At 40.4% G+C, this 21,430-nt stretch overlaps 1 protein-coding gene across 8 annotated transcripts in view; it reads right to left on the bottom strand.

Annotated features, from left to right (window-relative positions):
• Positions 1 to 21,430, bottom strand: part of ATE1 (arginyltransferase 1) — a 146,709-nt gene that overhangs the window by 14,506 nt on the left and 110,773 nt on the right. For all 8 annotated transcript variants that reach the window (XM_081268777.1, XM_081268776.1, XM_081268775.1 and 5 more), the window contains one exon: positions 18,917 to 19,037. In XM_081268777.1, coding sequence (XP_081124903.1) covers positions 18,917 to 19,037 — 121 coding nt within the window. The remainder of the gene's footprint in view (positions 1 to 18,916; positions 19,038 to 21,430) is intronic.

The raw sequence follows: 21,430 nt of genomic DNA on the forward strand, positions 1-21,430 counted from the left end.
CAAAAAGCTGAAGTAAGTAAAGTTGAAGTCATACACAATTATCTCTACTATACATTGTAACGTTTTAAGCACCAAAAGGACAACAATCTGCTGGTTTCAGCTGCAGAACCATGTCTGCTCTACCATACATACTGCTCACCAGGAAACAAAGGTCAGAGGGAGGCCCTCCTCCAACTAGAGTCACCAGCTGTTATCTTAGGATCCTAAAGATTCTTCACACCTAATACATGAAATGTTTTATTTTTAATCCAAACAATAGTAGGAGTACAAAAGTCCAAGGTAATGTTTCCAAGATCTTTCACTTGCACAAATCAAGAGAAAATTTAACTCTCATCTTTTTAAAAATGCACGTTTTATATTTCCATTAATTTCTACCTGCTCTTAACAATTTAGAGACTAAAATGAAACGAACAAAATAGCTCAATACTTGAAAACAAAGAGCAACAAGGAAAACACAGAGACATTCATTTTATTATGTGGTTAGTGTCAACTCAAAGCATGCAGTCTATCATCTCAGCAACCCCCTCATCTCCCAGCCTTCTTTTCTTCTGATAATGAGGAGTGAACTCAGGGTCTTGCATATGCCAGACAAGCACTGTGCTATAGTCTCAGCCCTTTTGCTAATTTTGAGGCAGGATTTCACTAAGTTGTCCAGGCAGGCCTCAAACTTGTGATCCTCCTGCCTCAGCCTCCTGAGGAGCTGGAATTATGGTGGGATTAGTTGACAACTAATTTATTTCTTGAAGCTATATTTGTTAACTTAGTTTCTTCCTCTTATTATGACCACTTAAAAGTGTGTGTGTGTGTGTGTGTGTGTGTGTGTGTGTGTGTTTAAATACAGGAAAACCCCCCAACATCTGTAAGAACAATACTCTGTTTGCCATTTATCACTCTACAGGTGGATGACCTTCGCTACCTGATGGCAGCCTCTGACAGTGGGATCCGAATTTGACACTTCTGAAGGCCCCAAATCCCAGACACCACACTCCCCAGACACTGGGGACACAGAGACACGTACGACAGAGGGCCAAGCAGCACCTAATACATCTGTGGGTCATGCCGAATGTCTTTAGTCTCACGTTCCTAAGGGACAAGCAACAGAAGGCATCTTTAGAGCCAACCTCCCTGCTGTTACCGAGTTTTCTGTTACTTAGTACTACCACATGTTTATTACTCAATGTCTGAATTCTCAAGTTAAATCATTCTTGGATTACTTCCCCTTATTGTATATAAATGTTGAAATTAATCAGATCACAATAGATTTATATTATACTGTGCTGATCCATTCTTAGACTAAGAATGGTATTATCTAAAATCTTCACTAATTAACCACAAAAAATGTTAAAAGGTGATGCTAATGCAATCAATCCATCACAGAAGCCCCCAGCTTACTTGGAGTAAAAGCCCCTGTCTCATGCTTGCACATCCTGGGCCAGTCTCCAGACAGGCAAGAATTCTAGAAACCAAGACACTTTGGGCTCTACACCCAGGCTCCAGATCTTTTGTAACTGGTAAAGCTCAGGTGATGACTTGTACAAAGAGGGTAATTTGAGCCAACTGTAAATCATAGCCAAATCTACTGCTTGAGAAGATTTGCAAATGCTTTTGAGACAGCCATGGACTACCAACTTGCTCTGCTACTGTCCCCCAAATATGATTATTAGTCCTAAATTCATACACATCATCAACTAAAAGTCTTGACTCTGTTATTGTTGAATGTGAGGCTAAAACACACAATAGAGTCTGTAAAGCCAACAGCTCTCTCCAAGGTGAAGAATAGGAAGTGTGGCAGAGGAGCAGCCTACCACGCTTCCTCTGGTGATGGACCAGAAGATACTCCTCAGCCCTCTGCTAGCCATGGAGGCTTGGTCTTGCTGGCCCCTCCCACCTCTTTTTGGTGCTGTAGTCTGAGTGGTTGTGTTCCTTGTACTTCAGAGGTTCTACTGCACCTTCAATTCACTTTTGAGGCAGAATCTGTTACCTGCCAATTCAAATCTCCCCAAATGAGCTAAGGCTCTGGTTTTCATTTTCATTTCAATACATTACATTTTCCATGCCTACTTTGAAGCAAAATCTTTTAAAACTAAAAGGTTCAGGGGGAATTATCAGAAGAATATTGATCCCCTCCCTTGTCATTCAATGAGCAAGGTCACCAGAAACTGAGTTGGTCAAGACAAAATGTGTCATCGATATGGAGGACCAGTGGACAAAGACAGTAGTAGAGAAGAACCTGTCTTCACAGTACTCAGCTCCTGACTCACTCACAGAAAGCCAAGGCTTTCTGGAGTAAATTCCAGCTTGTCGGAGTTTAAAATACATCTTAAAAGATTCTGCACCCAGGCACTTCTTTTGGGTCTTAAAACTGCTACTTTATGTGACACAAATTTATAGAAGCTGAAGGCAGTGCTATTCAGTTCTTTTAATCCAAATATGATTCTGTTAAACATTTTTTAAAAGATCTCTAATTATACCTCCAGTGAATTTTGAAAAACAAAATAAATTAAGGATTGTGATTAAAAAACAAGCAACACAGTGCTACAAAGCACAGCTTTCTTCACCTCTCCTCCCTCCCTGAAATAGCACTATTTGTTTCCAAAATGGCTTTCACCATGTGTAGTTAGAAAAGAAATGGCTCTAGTTTGCAGTACAAAGTCAGGACTACGCTCCAAAAGCAAACTCCAGCACCACTGGCACATTCAAAAAATACAAATGAACTAAATGGCTACTACTTTTTCATGCATTCTTGAATGCGATTTGGTGTTTTAAGAAAAACATGTTCAAAACCTCATTTTAAAAATGAAGCTACACAGCAAAAGAACTTTTGTTTTCACAAAGGATTTATAATAATGGATTTAACAACAGGACATTAAAATACAGTTCAATTTATAGTCATGGGATCGCATACAACCTTTAGTTTATCACACATCTAATCCCCACCCTCCTAATACTCTCTAACTTCAAAGCCTGCATAGGTCAAGGTCAGAAAATTAAGCAATGTCATTAACCTGAAATTTTTTTTTTTGTTTTATTCAGAGGTTTGAGGAATGAAGTGGCATTAATTTAAAATGAAGATCAAAGCTGGCATATAAGGAATAATTTGCTTTGAATTTATAAGGCCAACAGAGACGGCAGGTGAGGAAAATACCATTGAGAAAGCTCCAATGGCACCAGTACTGTTCAGAGCTCCGAGGTCGACTTCCAGGACACTCTGAGGCAGTTGCCACACTTCAGAACTCACTCTTGCGAAGAGACAGAAACCTTCTTTACTGAGAACCCTTGGCTCTAAATGTGAAGTTAGAATTCAAGCCTTGACACCTCAGCTCCTGCTGCTGTCACATCAAAGAGACGATCAATTCAGTGTACAATGCAGTGAGCCAAAAAGAGGAAAAAAAATTTATTTAAAATTTCCCTAATGCATTTGAATAATGTTTATTTAGAGTAAAATATTTCCAAAATGCATCTGTGACTACATAATAATGTAAATGGGCATGATACTTTGGCTCAGAGTTTGCCAAGTGTAAGTCTATCAGGTCACCCCTTTCTCGGAGGCCCACACAGATAAACCTAGACACTCGGCAGACACAAGAAGGTGCCTTGCAAAGAAGGCAAACGCAAGGAGTTATTTTAAAACTACTGTGTAAGTTTGCTAAAACACTGATGATACCCAATGGTACTGTATAATACTATCTAACAGAATTTTGTTTAGTTTTGGACAGTTAAACATAGATCTAGACATGATCTTTAGATGTATTTGATTAGTATGATTACAAAATTAGTCCCAAGTAAAATGTACAAAATGTTAACGTCTGACCCATTTTGATTTTATTTTTTGGACTGGGGATTGAACCCAGGAACATTTACCACTGAGATATATTCCCAGGTTTTATTTTCAAACAAGGTCTTACTAGGTTGCTGATGGTCTAAGTTAAGGCTGGCCCCCAAATTTGTGATCCATCTGGGCATGGTGACACACATCTGTAATCCCAGAGACTTCTGAGGATCACAAGGTCAAAGCCAGTCTCAGCAACTTAGCAAGGACCTAAGAAATTTAGCAAGACTCTGTCTCAAAAAAAAAAAAAAAAAAAGAGAGAAAAAACCGAGACCTGCTAGCCACAAACCCGGAAAAGCAAAGCAGTCTTACTCTTCAACCCAGAGGGTTCCAACTTTACCACTTTTTCCTTACCTACTGCCAAAACTTTGTTTTTTTTTTTTTTTTATTGTTGGTTGTTCAAAACATTACATAGTTCTTAATATATCATATTTCACAGTTTGATTCAAGTGGGTTATGAACTCCCATTTTTACCCCGTATACAGACAGTAGAGAATAGGATAGACAGCAGAATACATCAGACACTAGAATGGCAATATGTAAATCAATGGAAGTGTAACTGATGTGATAAAACTTTGGTTTTTGATGAGCACACTCATTATTTCAAACTCTTGAACTTCATCAATGCAGACTCACAACGCCAATCTAGAGCCGTCCACAGCCATCTAGGGCAGTAGCTAATCCACAGCCACTAGAGACAGCAACGTGGCACTCAGTCCCTTCCTTGGTTTGACCTTGGCTTTCAGGTCCAGGTGGAGGTAGGCATCACATGAAGACAGGCTCTGTCACTTGGTCCTTCCAGAGACAGGAGAACTCTAACAGTCCACCCATCTCAACCCCCTTCTGTTTCCTATCAGCTGTCTCCCTCACAAATACTACCACAGGGTCTGTGAGAAGGATGAACCAAGATGCCACATAACACACATTTAGCAAAAATGCCTGGACTAATAAATACTAATCACAGTAATCCCTGCTGCCAGTACTCGGTCTGGTAAAGCAGAGCCAGAGCCAGAGCTGGAGCGAGTCCCCACCTTTGCTATTCTCCTAGACTGGTGTTTTCAAACTGTGGTGGTAGAGATTATAGCATTTATGTAATGGACTGTGACCAGCATTTCTTTAAAAATAAAAACTAGAACAGATTACAAAGTGTCGGAATGCATCACATGCGAAGGGTTAGCACTGTCTGACAGCATTTATTTTATATACTGGGTTCTGAATCATACTGTAAAGTGCATTTGTTACTGGGGCTTTATGGTCAGAAGTTTGAAAAATACTATCCTGCACGACATGACATTACTTAAATCTGCAACTTGGGCCTTCTGATCACAGTGATGAGAAGGAGAAGGTGGGTGAAAGGGATCAGGGAAGTTAGCTTCAGCAGAAGGGAAAATATTACAATTTGGTACATATACAGCTGGGCGCTGTAGGGTCAAACATCTGTGTTTACACAGATTCTCACAAAAAGTCTTAACAATTCAGAGGTCACAAAACATAACAGGACATTAACTTTAGATAGTAGTCCAAGTTCTCCAGTTCACAGATGATGAAACTGGGGCTGAGAATTTGTCTATCAGAAGTCACAAAGCTGGTGAGTGAAGAATTAGAAAAACTTGTCTTTAGGTTGCTAGTTTATATATCAAAATTAGTTACTCAGAATGTTCCAGGTACCTGCTATTTTATAGTAATGGTTAAGTTTAGGTATTAATGTTATGATGAAGAGAATAATTTTGGAAGTTGTGAATGAATAGTCAGGAAACACCATGAGAGCTAGCCAAAGTTCAAGTGATAGAAATCTAATATCCCTAAATTTTTAGTGATTCTGAGAATATGACAATGCAGGATTCCATCAAGTTCGATGCTCTTTAGAGTAAGATGGGAATGATGACACATCTGGAAAGCTAAAGACATGCACACGCCAGTCAAGACAGAACCCCTTGGGCTTAAGGGATGTAAACTTCCCTAGTATTCTGTAAATGCAATAATTAGGCAGGAGAGCACTGGGTAATGACCGTGCCCACCACCCATGGAGATGCAATCGCGGGGGAGGCACTGTGAGAGGCTTCAGTGTGCCTTTTCTCCCAGGAAAACTCAGAATTAAGATGGAAAGAATTTAAAAGAATAAATATATGGCACTGATAATGGTGTCACGGAATCTGAGCAGGTTTTTATGTTCCTGTTTTGTAATATCTGACAGAACTGCGTCTATTAGAACACCAACAGGTCACTGTCACAATTTCATCTGTCCTAACAACACTGGTCTGAGTCTTTGTGGTCTGAGTCTTCAGACCACAAAGAGGTATATCTCTCCATCTAGCTCTCCGAAACCATCGCTTTGTGGTTTCCAGGGTAGTAGTCTCCTGTGATTATTGATAGAAGTCTTCTGAAGTACTATATGTTCTTTATGCTATTGTAAGTAAATTTTAAAAATATAGTTTCTAATTGTTTACTGCTAGTATGAAAAAGTACAACTGATTATTACATGTTAAGGTAATGCCCTGCAATCTTTCTAAAATCTCCCTTATCATTAGTTCCACAACTACTAAGATTTTCTATGTAAGCAATAATGTGACACCAATAGGAAATGTATAATTAAATAATTGGTTTAGAATGCGATTTCAAACAAAGTAAAAATTTAGGTATATTGTGTCCCTAAATTTATAATACTTTGTTAGACAACTGAATCATGAGGGACACTGAATGTTTTTATAAAATAAATTTTAAATGTTTTTTTAAAATTCAATTAGCATCTTATAAATGCAATCAAATGTTATTCAAAAGTCCCTTAAAAATAAATGCTAAAATTTGAAAGACTTCTATACTGAAAGTAAGATAATTGTCATTCAAACCTTTAAAAAGAAAGAAGAGTTGTTACTTAAACTGATTGTCATTTTAATGAACTGAATACTAATTTCTAAAACTAAAGGAAACCTTGGAATCTTTCCTGAAAATAAAAGCTATTCACATGAGTGCCAAAATTCCACAATTAACACTTAGTACTACTTTTACCCCACAAATTTGAAAAGTTATGTCTTTAAAAGCTGATATAAGTCAGTGTCTTTTTTTTCCTTTCTTAAAAATTTGTTCTTTTTAGATATATACGACAGTGGAGTGCATTTTGACATATTATACATACAGAGAGTATAACATATTCTAATTGGGGTCCCATTCTTTTGCTTGTACATGATGTGGAGTTTCACTGGTGGTGAAAAACCAGTGTCTTTCAAACTGCAGGTTGAGATCTTCAGGTGTATTGTAAAGTCAATTTAGTGAACCAAGAACAGAAAAGAAAATGGGGTACATCATATTTAATGAGGTAAATATTATGAAACTGGTTTCAACTTTATATCTATGCATATATATACATAATACTTGCACAGATGCACAGGTACAAACACTGTGTAGTAGGTAGAGAGCTAAAAATGTATTTCTTTCCGAGGTTGTGGTTAGAGAGCCCTATCAATCCAAAATTTTCTTTTTCTAAACAAATAAAATCTGGAGCTGGGGATAAGACTCAGTGGTGGAATGAGGTCTAGCAAGCATGAGGCCTGTTCAGTCCCCAGTACTGTACCCACCCCCAAAATTCTAGTATTTATTCTCTATAATATACCGACACAAAGGAGGTGCTTTATTCTACACTTACGTTCATTTGGGATTGGTAGCATTAGAGCTATTTGTTCCTTTAGGCTGTGGAAGAAGCAGGACTTTTGACCCACTCTACCACCTTTGACTATAAGGTCCTTGCTTAGCATCTGGATGGCCATCTTAAGTGACAGCCGCCATTTTAAGAAAATTTCGCTTTCCCACCCAAGGGAGTGTCTGAGAAAGGCTCACAACTCCCTCATACCACTCACATGCCACCTGCCAGGCTCTAATCCCTGGGCCTGCCCCATGAAAGTCCTGAACCCCAAGCCTGTTTTGCCTCTCTCCGTCTATGGAGAGATATGCCTTTATTTGTCAGCTCTGACAAATAAACTCTCATGGGTATCTCTGCCTGGTCTCTGTCTTTCATTTCTCGCTCACCCATCTCCCGGTTCCTCGCTTTCCTTTCACTGACTTACTAGCAAGGCCTGGCAATCAGCTCTACCTCCAGCCCTTTCCAAGCTACTTCCACAAACCTGCTCACATCTCCTACCCCAGATGTCCCTCTTCACCAGCACCAACATCAATGGAAGAGAAAAGGCATCGGGTGAGAAAGTTCTCAGCTACCACACCAGTACCCTCTCCCCCCTTGCACTTCACTTTCCCTCATCCTCCCGGATGGGAAGAACCATTCTTATTTGAGGCCATCTTCCCATCTGCGCTCTTGGTCTAGACCCCCAAGGAACTGATCTCCCCTTCTCTTTAATTTTAACCTTTCCTTCCCCTGACCCACATCAGCTTCTGAAAATGCTCAAACCTTTCCCCTGCTTCCTCCATCAGTTAACCTTTCCATCCAGTGCCTCCAAAACCCAATTTCATGATGGTCCCTTTCTTCGATTCCACTCCATTTTAGGCTACTACTCCACTTCCACCAAAACTAAAATAGGTCTTTGCCGAGACATTCAACAGCTGCTTCTCTGCACAATCTGTCCTTGATTCTTGAAATGCTTCCTATGGCTTTCTTGACCCCACACTCAGCTCTTTTTACCTCCCTGGCCCCTAATTTGGCTCTTCTTCATCCACTCAACCTTCCCCACTGGGCTTCCCCAGGTCTTGCTTTGCTCCTATTCACTCTTAAGGCTCCTACTCAAGTGCCAAAGCCCCCCAAGATCTGTGTCTCCTTCCTGGCTCTTTCACTGGAGTTTCAGACCAACATGTCCAACTGCCTCCACACCTTCTGGGGGTCACACCCACTGTGATGTCCACAGTGGACTTGCTCTTCTTCTCTACTCTGCCAAACCTGCCCTCCTCCCCTGTTGCTCACTTTAGAAAAGACAGCACAGTCACTAAGTTGGGGTCAGATCCTCTGCGACTGCCTTGATAACTCTCCCTGCCCTGTCACTGTCCCTGATTAACCACCAGCCCTGTGGATTTCCCTGCCAAGTATCTCTTGCATCCACCCTGTCCCTGCCACCTCCCATCGTCACTGCCCCAGTCCAGACTACCAACATTTTTGGCTTACTTTATACCATACGCACCCCTCCCTTAAATGGTCTCCCTACCTCTGGTTTTAACAAATTGCCATTTATTCTCCACAAAGTGGAAGAGGAATGACAAACTTGATGTCTTCCAGTGCTTTACACCTTTTCACAGCCTTCCCTTACTTTCAAGAGAAAAACCCACAATCCTTACCGTGATCTGCAAAGCCCTCCATTGTCCCACTGCCCCTCCCCGCCCTCTCCCAGGAGGCTGCGGGCCACCAGGCCTTCTCACCTGCTCTGCCCACTGTCTGCAGCACTGGCAGTCCCTTCTGTTGCTATTTTAACCTAGGCCACTTCATCCAAGCAGCTTTCCCTGATCTGCACCCCACCCCAACTGGACTGAGGACCCTCCCATGGGGATTGCTTCTTCTGTTTATTTATTTTGACATGATACTGTTAAGTCAGAGGGGGCCTTCCCTTCCCCCTCCCCTTCCTCAGTGGCAATGAGCAGGGACTTTCCACCTGGCTGAGGAGACCCTAAATGGCCAATCAGAAGCTGACATGGCAATGGGACCCCCAACCACCCGGGTTCCACCAGCTGAAGCAATCGCCCTGTCAACAGCCCTGACCAACTCTCAATAGACACGATCCCCCTAAACTCGGCTCCGCCAACCTACTGTCAGTAGCTGCAATTTAGATGGCCTTGGCCCTCCTACCTCCAGCTGTCCTTGCCTTTCCCACACGAGACTGATTCTTATTCCGCTTACTATATTTGCTTAATAATTCTGTCTCCTCCACTAGGTTCCCTGAGAGCTGGCATCTCCCATTATAAAATGTAATACTGAGAGAAACAAGCATGCATTGAGCAAATGCTCTCATGAACTCTTCAAATGACTGTTTCTAACTCTTGGCTGGCTTCTCTCTCAATGCCAGCTTTTTTCTTAGGAGTCCAATACTTCCCTCAGGTTTTCAGTCTTTATCCACTGGCCTCAGGCACTTGCTAAACCAGTCTGCACTTTTTAGGTCTTAGATGCCTCCTGGGCATTGCCGCTCCTCCCTTGGCCTCACCTCTGACTCACACCCAATGCTGCTGTGCAGGTCTGTAGAGGACAGGCAAGGGCTGCTCTCGCTTCCTGCCGCTCTGAGGCAGCAGCTGTACACATGCAGGAGCCTGTTCTGCATTTGTGCACTGCACAATGAAGGTGCAGAGGTGTTAACCCAGTGGACAACCACCAGACAGTGAAAAGCAGACACCAGCAGACAAGCATTCTTCCCGGGTCCCTCATGCAGCCTGTTCTGAGGTGTGCACCACAAGGGGTCTCAGAAGGTTTGAACTCTAGTTCTTAGAGTGGTGGCCACACAGTGACACATCCTGCTGTTGTCCTTTCCTCCTTTCCTGTTTCTCTCCAGCTATTTCCTCCTGCTTTTCCTTGGGACTATTTCCCCAATAAATTACCTGAATGCAAACCAACATTTGAGGATTTGCTTTTATAAAGGAACTAGGTTAAGACAGGCTCTCTAACACTAAAAGTATTCAGAATTTTATTTTGATTTTTATTTTTATAGGGGTTAGTAAAGTGAATAAATTATTTCCCTACTGTCAACAAACCCTTCCTTTCTATTTTCAGATAGCTTTCTTTTTTTTTTCTTTTGGTGGTGCTGGGGGTTGAACCCAGGGCCTTGTGCATGTGAGGCAAGCACTCTACCAACTGAGCTTTACCCCAGCCAACCCTCAGATTTCATTTCATAATCAGTGAATGGTCCACAGAAACATAAATTAATCTAATTTAGGCTTAGAAAATATATTTCTTGGGCTGGGGATGTGGCTCAAGCGGTAGCGCGCTCGCCTGGCATGCGTGCGGCCCGGGTTCGATCCTTAGCACCACATACCAACAAAGATGTTGTGTCCGCCGAGAACTAAAAAATAAATATTAAAAATTCTCTCTCTCTCTCTCTCTCTCCTCTCTCACTCTCTCTTTAAAAAAAAAAAAAAAAAAGAAAATATATTTCTTATAAGAACAGGAATTTTACCCCTGTTGTATTTACATTAAAAACATTTTGCTAGCATCACATAAAAGAATATTCATAAAATAAACAGACTTTCTCATACCTTCATGTTAAAGCTTGTTTATTTTTCTGAAAACAGACTAAATCTTAACATCCACAGAAGATAATCAAAACAGTTTTAAAATACCTTGCAGAAAACCGTGGAGATTCCACTCTTATACTGAAGTTGTGTGTGAATGAATCAAGAACCCTGTGGGTTGCTGGTCTGTATCTGGGTCAACTCTTCCACCCCCAGGAGACACTGTGGTGAACATCTAGCAATGCAGATTCCATCAAGCACCAAGGCCTTTCAGAATTTGTCTCAACTTAACCTTTCATGTTTTGTTACTATAAAGCCACAGTTACACTGAGAACATTTATAAGTTACAAGGTAGGAAAATGTTCAAATAGCTGCAGATTATTTTGGACTGATGAAAAGATTCATGATATCCTGGGGTACTGTACTGTCTTTTGCCTCCTTCTTTATATAATGTTTAATTACTCCAGTTATCAGAGATGGCAGAATTTATAAGCTCAGAAAAATTTTAAATTCTCTACTTTTGTCGATGTCTCATAAAATCAAACACATTAAAAAAAAACTTCATATTTTTTAAAATAGGATAAATGGGGATTATTAATATTTACAAAATTTTAATATTTTCTGGGTACTAGAAAAATTTTTACTTCCATTAACAAATAATATCCTTGTGAAGTAGTTTACAGACCTTCTCAAAAAGTTTTAAAAAATCTAGATGAAACTATTGTAAGCACTTTTTTTATCATTATCAATAATAGTAATCTTATTTTTATGTAAAAGTATCTGAAACAAACATCCTAAGGCTCAGATACTTCAATGTACACTCCACCTATAACATTTGAAGCTCAGAATCCAGACGTCATAAAGCTCCCTAATGTACAAAGTGCCCCCAGCACTGCAGAGTCCTGCAGGCATCACAGGAAAGACTAAGGCACTCTTGTTTACACACCTTGGCACCTCTAGAAACCCGCCTGCATCTTATAACTGACAGGTCATAGTCTAATTGGCAGCCCTCTTTCTTAGGGGCAGGTAAAATACTGGACTAAAGAAGAAGATGTCTTAAATTCAATAAACTATCATAGTTCAGCCAGCATTTAGACAGTGGATGGCTGAGGGCTCTATTCTTCAGCCAGCATTTCTGGACAACTCACTCATCATGTAAAACATGTGAGTTTCTCAAACAAACAAACAAACAAAGCAGCACTATAAGGTGCCACACAGTAGAACCAGGTAGGAACCAACATTTATAGACATGTTCAAAGCATCACAGTATTTTTGAGCTATCTGAATGATACTGTGCTAGGAGCCACAACCAAATAAAATGATGCATGGCACTTTTGGTTGTAAGGTGACGCCAGCTAGCCATTGAGATGATATGATTATGTTAAGATTTACATTCATATGGAAATTGGACTCCTGCTGTTCACCTTGGCCTGCTACGGGACTCATGTTACGGGACTCCTGGAGAGTTCCCATTGGTTGGGGAAGGATAGTAGGAGGGAATTCCGGGGGAGGTCCTGGGCTCCGGTTCCAGTAGACGCGACCCCAGTAGACGCGACCCCAGTAGACGCGACCCCAGTAGACGCGACCGCGTGGGGGAACCGGCTTGCTTGCCAGGTGCGTACGGAGTATTGGCAGCATTTTCAAAAATAAAGTTTTGTTCCTGCTTGAGTGGCTCGTGATTCTGTGCCCAGCTAGACTGCGGCAATTGGTGGCCCGTACGGGGATCGAACCCGCGACCTTGGCGTTATCAGCACCAGCTAGACTGCGGCAATACTGAAAGGATTTTTATTATTTATTGCAGGATTACTTAAGTACAAATACAAACTGGGTGACTGTAAAAGGAATTGCTCTTTTGAATTTTTAAAAATCTATTCCACAAGGAAAGAGAAAGGGATCAGAGAAATATTTTGTTAGTAGCACAATGGAAATTTTAAGTCTGCATTTCAAGAAACATTTCAGCCTATCACTGCCCAGGCTCTAACAAGCTTCAGTTGCTGGCCTGCTGCTCATGCACGGCTTACTGAGCAAAGGCTGGCTGGTAAAAATTTTTAAAATAGCATATTTTTAAAATTCTCTGCAAGACTGGTGTTAGAACACTCTTAAAAACAGTCACTGACAGCTGTTGAAGTTTACCTTAATATGTCTTCATTTTCACATTTTTAAATAAAAAATACAAATAGTAAAATGTTATGACACTAAGTCATTGGTACAAATATTGTAGGAAAGATTTCTGTTGTTATTCCTTAGTGTCCTCACTAAAAGACAGTGTGAACTAGAGAAATCTAGTGTCTAGTTTTAATATTGGGAGTCACATTAGCACGGATCTCTCTTGGCAGGGTGTTGGTTCTAAGACCCCATGGAGACCACACTCCCTTAAGTCCCTTATATAAAATGGCACAGTATTTGCACATCACCTACGTTCGACTTCTTGTACACTTTAAATCATATCCAGATTATTTAAAACACCTGGTACAATGTAGACGCTAAGTAAATAGTTGTTAAATTATATCGTTTAGGGAATAATGACAAGAAAGGGTCTCTGTATGTTCAGCACAATTTTCTTTCCTGAATATTTCTGACTCATGGTTGGGTGAATTAATGGATATGGAAAGCTGACTATGTGCTAAATTTTGGGCAAGTTAGTATATCTTTGAAAAGGAAATAAAGAATTTTAAAAAGATACGAAGAGGGGAGTAAAAAAGAGAGGGGAGTAAACTGAAAAAACAAACCAGGATACTATAATATTGTTCACTTTTCATATCAACACACACTCTCAAGATTCACCAAATTTCTAGGATATTTTCTTTCTTTCTTTCTTTTGGATGCCTTTTTCTTTTTCTTTTTTTTTTTTTTAAAGAGAGAGTGAGAGAGGAGAGAGAGGGGAGAGAGAGAGAATTTTTAATATTTATTTTTTAGTTCTCGGCGGACACAACATCTTTGTTGGTATGTGGTGCTGAGGATCGAACCCGGGCCGCACGCATGCGAGGCGAGCGCGCTACCGCTTGAGCCACATCCCCAGCCCCTGGATGCCTTTTTCTTTTATGTTATGTAGCTACTTCCAATCACGTCCATCTTTATAGACAACAAAGAATATGTGTTAAAGTATGCAGCAAACAACAGTATTCATTTTGCAATTTTGAGCAGTTCAACTGTGAATGTAAATTTGAAAATAATTTCACCCACTGAAATATAAAAAGAGTAACAGTTGACTTCTGCATCTAAAATTATAAGGAAAGATATTGCCCACTTGGTCATTAATCATCACTGAAGCACATTTTTTAGGGACCCTGAGGAGTTTTAGTAAACCTGCTCTCTTACTAGGCATTGTTTCCCAGTGATCCACACAATACTGGCCTGGTCTACTGTTCAGCATTCAGGAAGTGAGGCAGGCTTGGAGAAACAGGAAGCAAACAAGGCCCCATTGCTTTTGGAGTATGGTTCTTCCACACTGTCAAGGGCAGAGTGGGATGGGCTTTTTATGTGGACAGATGCTAGAAAAAGTGCAGAAGTACAGAAAAAAACACCAGGGAACAATGCTCTATTCCAAGGAGGAATGGAGCAGAGAAAGAAAGGAGAGGCCCCCTTTGAAACAACAGAAAATAACATAGATTATAGCCTCAGAGCTTCCAGGGATCAAACTAGGAAAAAACTTCTTTATACGGGTTTAAATTTTCAGCAACTGCTGGGGAGAGAGGTAAGGTATCTTAGACATATCTATTCTGGGAAAATGCATAAGGTACTCAGTCAAAATTATGCACTGTTATTTTTATAATTAAATTTTGAAAGCTTTATTAATAATATATATATATGACTTTACTAATAATATATATATAATATATGACTCCAGTTATATTTAAGACAAATTAGAAAATATCTTGCAAACATTTCAAAGTATGTATAGAAGAGAACAAAATCTAGACTAATCTGTGGTAAAATGTATATACTCCTGTAATTATAAGTAGAAAGAGAAGTAAAAGTTATTCTATTTAGTCCTACTGAAATGAACACTAAGTACTATACTTATAAAAATCATAGGGTAATAGTTGCATAAAAATTACCTTTTATCCTGTGATAAAAACAAATTTTAGCAGTAATTGTGCAACAAATACTGGGGTGGGGGGTGTCAATGACAAATGTTCTGAGGACAAAGTGAGTAACTTCAGGCAAACCAGGATGGTGTTTGGGAAACAGGAAAGGCTTGGTAATTTTTTTTTTCTTCATATCTGGAACCAAGATTTTGATACCAGTGACAAATGGTACACTGACATACATCACGTGTCAAATCAGGCTCTAAAACCAACTCCAGTGCATACAGGCTGCCCTTCCAATGGTGCTTCTCCATGAAACTGCTATATCAAGGTGCTTTTGTTTGTGAAAGAACAAATTAACAGCCAAGTAGTTTTTACCTCACCAAAAATGTTTTTATCTTATCAAAAGTGAAGTAACTCCAGGTATTAAGTAAAAACAACAAAAGTATGCAGCATGAATTTTGGGTGTTTTTTTTTTTTTTTTTTCCTAAATACACATGTATACACAGGACAAAAGGACTGGAGAGTATAAAAAATTAATAGTGATTACTGCTGTATCAAGAGACTGTGGTTCATTTTACCTTTCTCTCAAGTAGTTTTATACATTCCTATTAGGGATCCCAGTAAATATTTTTCAAAATATAATTCAAGCAAAAAAGGAAGATATAACTGTGATGTAGAAATTTTAAAATCTAGTCATAATCAACTATCAATTTAAAAAAATCAAACACTTAAAAGTCATTTGAGGGGCTGCGGTTGTAGCTCAGTGGTAAAGCACTTGCCCAGCATGTGTAAGGCACTGGGTTCGATCCTCAGCACCATATAAAAATAAATAAATAAAATAAAGGTATTGTGTCTATTTATAACTAAAAAATATAAATAAAAATATTTTTTTTAAAAAAAGTCATTTGAGAAACTTTTGAACTCCTTTCTTTGGAATAGGTAAAAGTCCTGAACTGAAAACAGCACACCTATTTATGAAAAGATGGATTTCTTTAGAATTTTTTAAAGTTACTTTAGTTTGTCAACATCCCCTCATTGTATCACAAAGCAATAAATACAAAAGGATTTTGTACTGTCACACAGACTTGGCTGAGTAAATAACCACAGAACCCAAACTTTCCAGAGAGGAAGGTGGTGCCGAGTGGAGGGGGCACGGGTGGGAGCCAGGGAATCTAGAGGCTGACCCCAGCCCAGGAGAGGGAGAGAGTGGGACTCTTTTAAAACCGGCCCCTGAAGCACCTTGAAGCCTCAGTTTGTCTTACAGAGGCCAACAGTCATTAGCTGTGCCTTTTGCAGAGAACTGAACTAGAGAACAGCTGGGAGATATAAGACATAGTGAAAAAAGTACCATGCCGACCAGCAACAGCACCTTGCGGAGCTCTTGTTGTCTGTGTCAGAGTTTGGAAACAGTAAAACTGGCCCAGAGAAGAGGAGAGCTCCTCACAGGCTGCCATTTAAGCCTCTGATGACCATGTTTCACAGCAGGCGCCATACACTCCAGCATGTAGCTGCATTTTAATTTCCTAAAACCACAGGACATGAGTCTGCTTTCAAAAAGTGTCTGGGCTGTGACATTCAATACTGATAAAACTGTACAGTTTCTCTGTTGAAAGTTTCAAAGTCTCAACATATGGAAAGGATCCTTATTTTCTTCGAAGCACTATTCTCGACGATATTTACTGTGTTTTGTAAATAAATTCTAAACAATGACTGCCATGAGTAATGTAACTTACTAGGTCACAGCAAAAGAACATGCTATGTATTGGGCTCTCACCAGGGCATCATGTGTTCATGACAAAGAGCAATTTGAGACTTTAGTTCTTTGCCGTGAAGTGCTCATTAACACTTATTTTGGAATATAATTTAAAAATCTGTTAAATTGAGTAAATGTTTACTTGCACACCCACCCAGTGCATGGAAGTTATTCAGTCATACTCTCAACTTCATAAAACATGGAGAACTTGTGATCTTTTAAATCTCCAAGTATTATATAATAAAAGCAACCTTTAAAACAGATTAAAAAGAAAAGCGGGTAAAACTGTGTCCTAAATCTGGGAGTTAGAAACAAATTTAAGATCAGGATGCTGTTCAGTTGCAAGGAATTTGTAAACTTCACATATGCCTATGCAGTAATTCACCAAGATGGTCAGCACTTTCCCCATGGAGGATCTAGCTCCAACCTGACCTGGAGAAAAGCTGTGGGGGGCTTCTGTGGTTTGTGGGGGGTGGGAGAAAAGTGGGTTCATATATGCTCTTCTCTATAACACTATCACCTCTGGCTCTGACTCCAAAAATGATTGGAAATTGAATGCTTGTGAGCTATAGATCTGTGTGATCAACGAGGTGTATGTTTACTTAGAATAAACCATCCTATTCTGCTTAGTAATTTAAGGCATAGGAACTTAATAAAAACCTGGTTAAACTATAAAATATAAATATCTGGAAAGCCTGGAGTCAACCCCGATGCCTGGCACATGAGTCAGCAGAGCCCCAGGCCACTCCTCACCAGATCCAGATTGTAAGGTATCACACCATGGATTATGAGTGCTACTCTGGCTTTCATAACAGCTTTTCCAGGAGCATTTTTTTTTTGGGGGGGGGGTACGAAAAATACCAACTTTTGGGGAAAAAAACGCACACCTTAGAGCTGAAAGAAATCACTGCATTTCTTTCCTTGCCCCTTTTATGTTCCCTTTGATTCTGTCCATTTACCTCTTCCCCTTGGCCAGGCTTTGCATTTTTTTCCTTCCTTTTAAGATCATGGGTGGCTGGGACAAAAAAATGTGTTCTTAAGAAGTATGCCAGGCAACTCTGTGGTGGATTTATTAGGACTCAGAGCTCAATGAAGCACACATGGCACGTCAGCAATGTGGGGAGGACATGCTGTCGATGGAGGGCAATCCATTCCAAGAGTACCAACTCATACTGCTTAGCAGAATCACACTTGAGTGCCCTGGGCATCAGGAAGAGCCCATTTAAAACCGATAGCGGACTCAAGACTAGGAGGAGGTAAGCAGAATCACATATTTTCCCAGAAAGAAGGTACATAGCAAATGAGAGTAAATGCAGACAGAAGCCTGGGTACACATGGGGTGTAGTATTCTAACTTGTGTGACTGCCTCTGAAACAACACTGGTTGGAGTGACTCTCACATGCTGGTCTTAATTTAACCCTCATGATAGCTCAAAGGTAGGTCCTAGACATTAATATTAAGGGTCAGGAATCTGAGGCCAGGGAGATATTTTGTTTTCATGGTGCTAGGGAGGGAACTCAGGGCCTCACAGGTGCCAGGCAAAAGCTCTGCCACAAAGCCACACCCCGGCATTCAGGGAAGTTTCATGCCGTACACCAGGTGGTGGTAAAGACAGATCTGAACCTAGCCAGTCTAACTCCAGGGCCACATCTAGTACAGACTAACATCCCAGGGGAACAACGGGAAGCACACATGGCTGGGGCTGCACTAGGCAGGAAAAGAGGGGACAGGAAAGGAGACAAGAAGTCAAGAAAGTATTGTCACAAAGCCCCACAGCTTTTTTGCTACAGTGATACCATTCTACAGTTCCATCAGGCTAAGCAGTCAACATCTTCTCTATACTGTCCGCGTAATCAATCTAATGGTAAGCTTTCATGTACTGTGGTGGCTGCAAGAGAAATGGATAACGATGTCGACCCTCACAGCGTGCAAAAACTCATCCAGTGGAAAGCGAGGGCTGTCAGTGGCAAAAATCCCGTTAGCTTTCTGAATTTTTGCGGAACTGTGAGATGTCTGCCCCATCTCACACATGTGTGCACATGTACTCATATACACTCTTCAGTATGTAAAGCCACCTAATCTCTGGATAGAGCCACAGCCACGCACATGGAATGTGAAAAAGTCAACAACCCCCAGCTAAGGTCGGCCTCAGTGTACCTGCTTCAGGGTCCTGGTTGAAACGGCAGTACTTGGAGTTTTCCAGGGAAGGCAGGCACTGCTCGATGGGAATCCAAACATATGTCTCAGGACACAACAAATCAGAAGGCCTGTACTGACCCTGCAGGGAAGGGAAGAAAAATAGCACAGGCATTACTAACGGCCACCCCAGAGCAGCAGGAGAGGTCTGAATGGCAAAATCACAATCAACCGAGGGTCTCAGGGTAGAGCACTTGCCTAGCATGTGCAAGGCCCTGGGTCCCATCCCCAGTATCACAGGAGGGGAAAAAAGCAACCAGAAGCAGCTGCACTGTAGATGCCTCGACCCCTTGAGAACATGCACTTCCGCATCTCGAGCACACACCTGTGACTCTCAGCTCCCTGAGCTGTCTTTTGTGAGGTAGTGGACACTAGAGGACTGTATAGACATTTTCCAAAATGGAAGGAACTTCACTGTCCTTAACCACACATTTTTTAATTTGTAGACTCAGCTGATAATAATAATATTCATTCTGTTATAATGTATTAAAAATACTTATCAACATACTTCTATAAATAATCTAAACTAATACATATATAGTAAGAAATTTTTAAAACAATAGACATTTCAGGGAAACATCTATGATAATTCCATGAACTTTCTTCAAAAATTTTATTTTAGAAAAATAATTTGTATATTTATAACTCAATTATGTACCCTAAATCTAAAAACAAAACTATACAATACATGTTTGGGGAAAAATAATCATTCACTAATGGGTAATATGATAGTTAACAGAAAATGAAGCAAATTATGTGAAAGCATTCATTGAAAAATTTCAGAGATATCAACACTTTATGTTCTTTGAGCTTAAATAAAATTTCAAATGTCTCTTCTCTATTAAAATTCAAAATTCACATAATGATTAAAATCTAGAGTAGTGTTTTTCAAACTATTTTGCTGTAACTTACAGAAAGAAATACATTTTACATTACTTCTTAAACATATATTCAAGTATAAAACTAGAATAAAATGATTTCACACCCAATGCTTATCCATGTTACATTCTATTCTATTTTCATTTTTTTAAAAAATGATCCTTTGGAACCACTAAAAGTGCTCCCACAGCAGTAAAGATTGTGAAAATCGCCTCCGCAAAGCCTGACAGGCTGAAGGGCTCCACATCTCCAACAGCGAGCTGAGTCAGCCCAGAGGTGAGCACCACGCCCCACCACCACTCAGGGCAGTCAGAGGCTAAGCCAGCGGGAGGCTATCCACAGTAGAAGGTGAAACAAGGAATGAGAATAATAACATGGAGATCTGCCAAGCCACAGATAACCAAGGAACAGAAAAGAGCAGGTTGCTACGGCAATGGAAAGTGAGGCTAGGACCAGATTCTGGAGCCTCAAGTGTGCTTTGGACTAATTTCTTCTAGAAGAAATGGAAGGCTTGCTGGCTGACAGAGTAGGCTTTACTACTACATTTCAACAGAAGCAGGTGCAGGATGAAGACCAGAAATTGAGACTCCAGTCTTCGCTTTCCTGGGGTGCTCACCGCCTTGTTGATGCCTTCCCACCCAACAGCAGTTAAGAGCCACCTGAAAGGGTCAGTTCCAGGTGATCTACTCACCTGGTATACTCTTAGAACTCACAACAAGATTACTTAAAAATAAATGCATAATGAAAAAGTATAATAAAGCCAGACACTCCACTGCCTCTCCATCTTATCAAAAACAATCAATTCCATTCCCTTTTGTTATGGTTTGGATATGAGGCATCCCCCAAAATCTCATGGGTGAGAAAATGCAAGAAGGTTCAGGGGGGAATGACTGAGTTGTGAGAGTCTTAACCCAATCAGTGAATTAATCCCTTATGGGATTAAGTGAGTGGTAACTAGAGGCAGGTGGGGTGTAGCTGGAGGAAGTGGTTAATTGGGGGCATGGCTATGGGGTAACATTTTGTGTCTGGAGCTAGAGTCTCCCTTTCTGCTTCTTGATCACCATGGTGAGCTGCTTTCCTCTGCCACCCTCTCCCATCATGATGTTCAGCCTCACATCAAGCTCCGAGAAGTGGAGCCAGCCTTCTCTGGACTAAGACCTCTGAAACCGAGAGCCCTCAAATAAAATTTCCCTCCCCTACAGCTGTGTTGGTCAGATCTTTAGTCACAGCAGCGAAAAAGCTGACTAAAACACCTTTCTTACTGAAAGCAACTCCACTCTCCATTGATTCAGAAACAATTTTACTGGGGGGAAGGGACAGTATGAGGTGAAGCTCTCCATAAGATTAAATCTGAAAATATAGACAACAGGAGTTCTAAATCTTTCTTCTTTTCTGATTCAGATCATTTGAAAAGTCTAATGGGAAAAAAAAATGCTAAAAGGCTAAAGACATCAAACTTCTAGGTAAAAGAAAGGAGTAAATTTTTTTGACCATGCAATATACAAAGATTTTTTCAGAAGACGAGGAAAAAGAAAAAAAAAAAAACCTGATGAGTTAGACTTCATAAAAATTGCATAATATTCAAAGAAGTTATAA

Source organism: Spermophilus citellus, assembly GCF_964194105.1.
Source record: "Spermophilus citellus genome assembly, chromosome: 15".
Classification (NCBI taxonomy): Eukaryota; Metazoa; Chordata; class Mammalia; order Rodentia; family Sciuridae; genus Spermophilus; species Spermophilus citellus.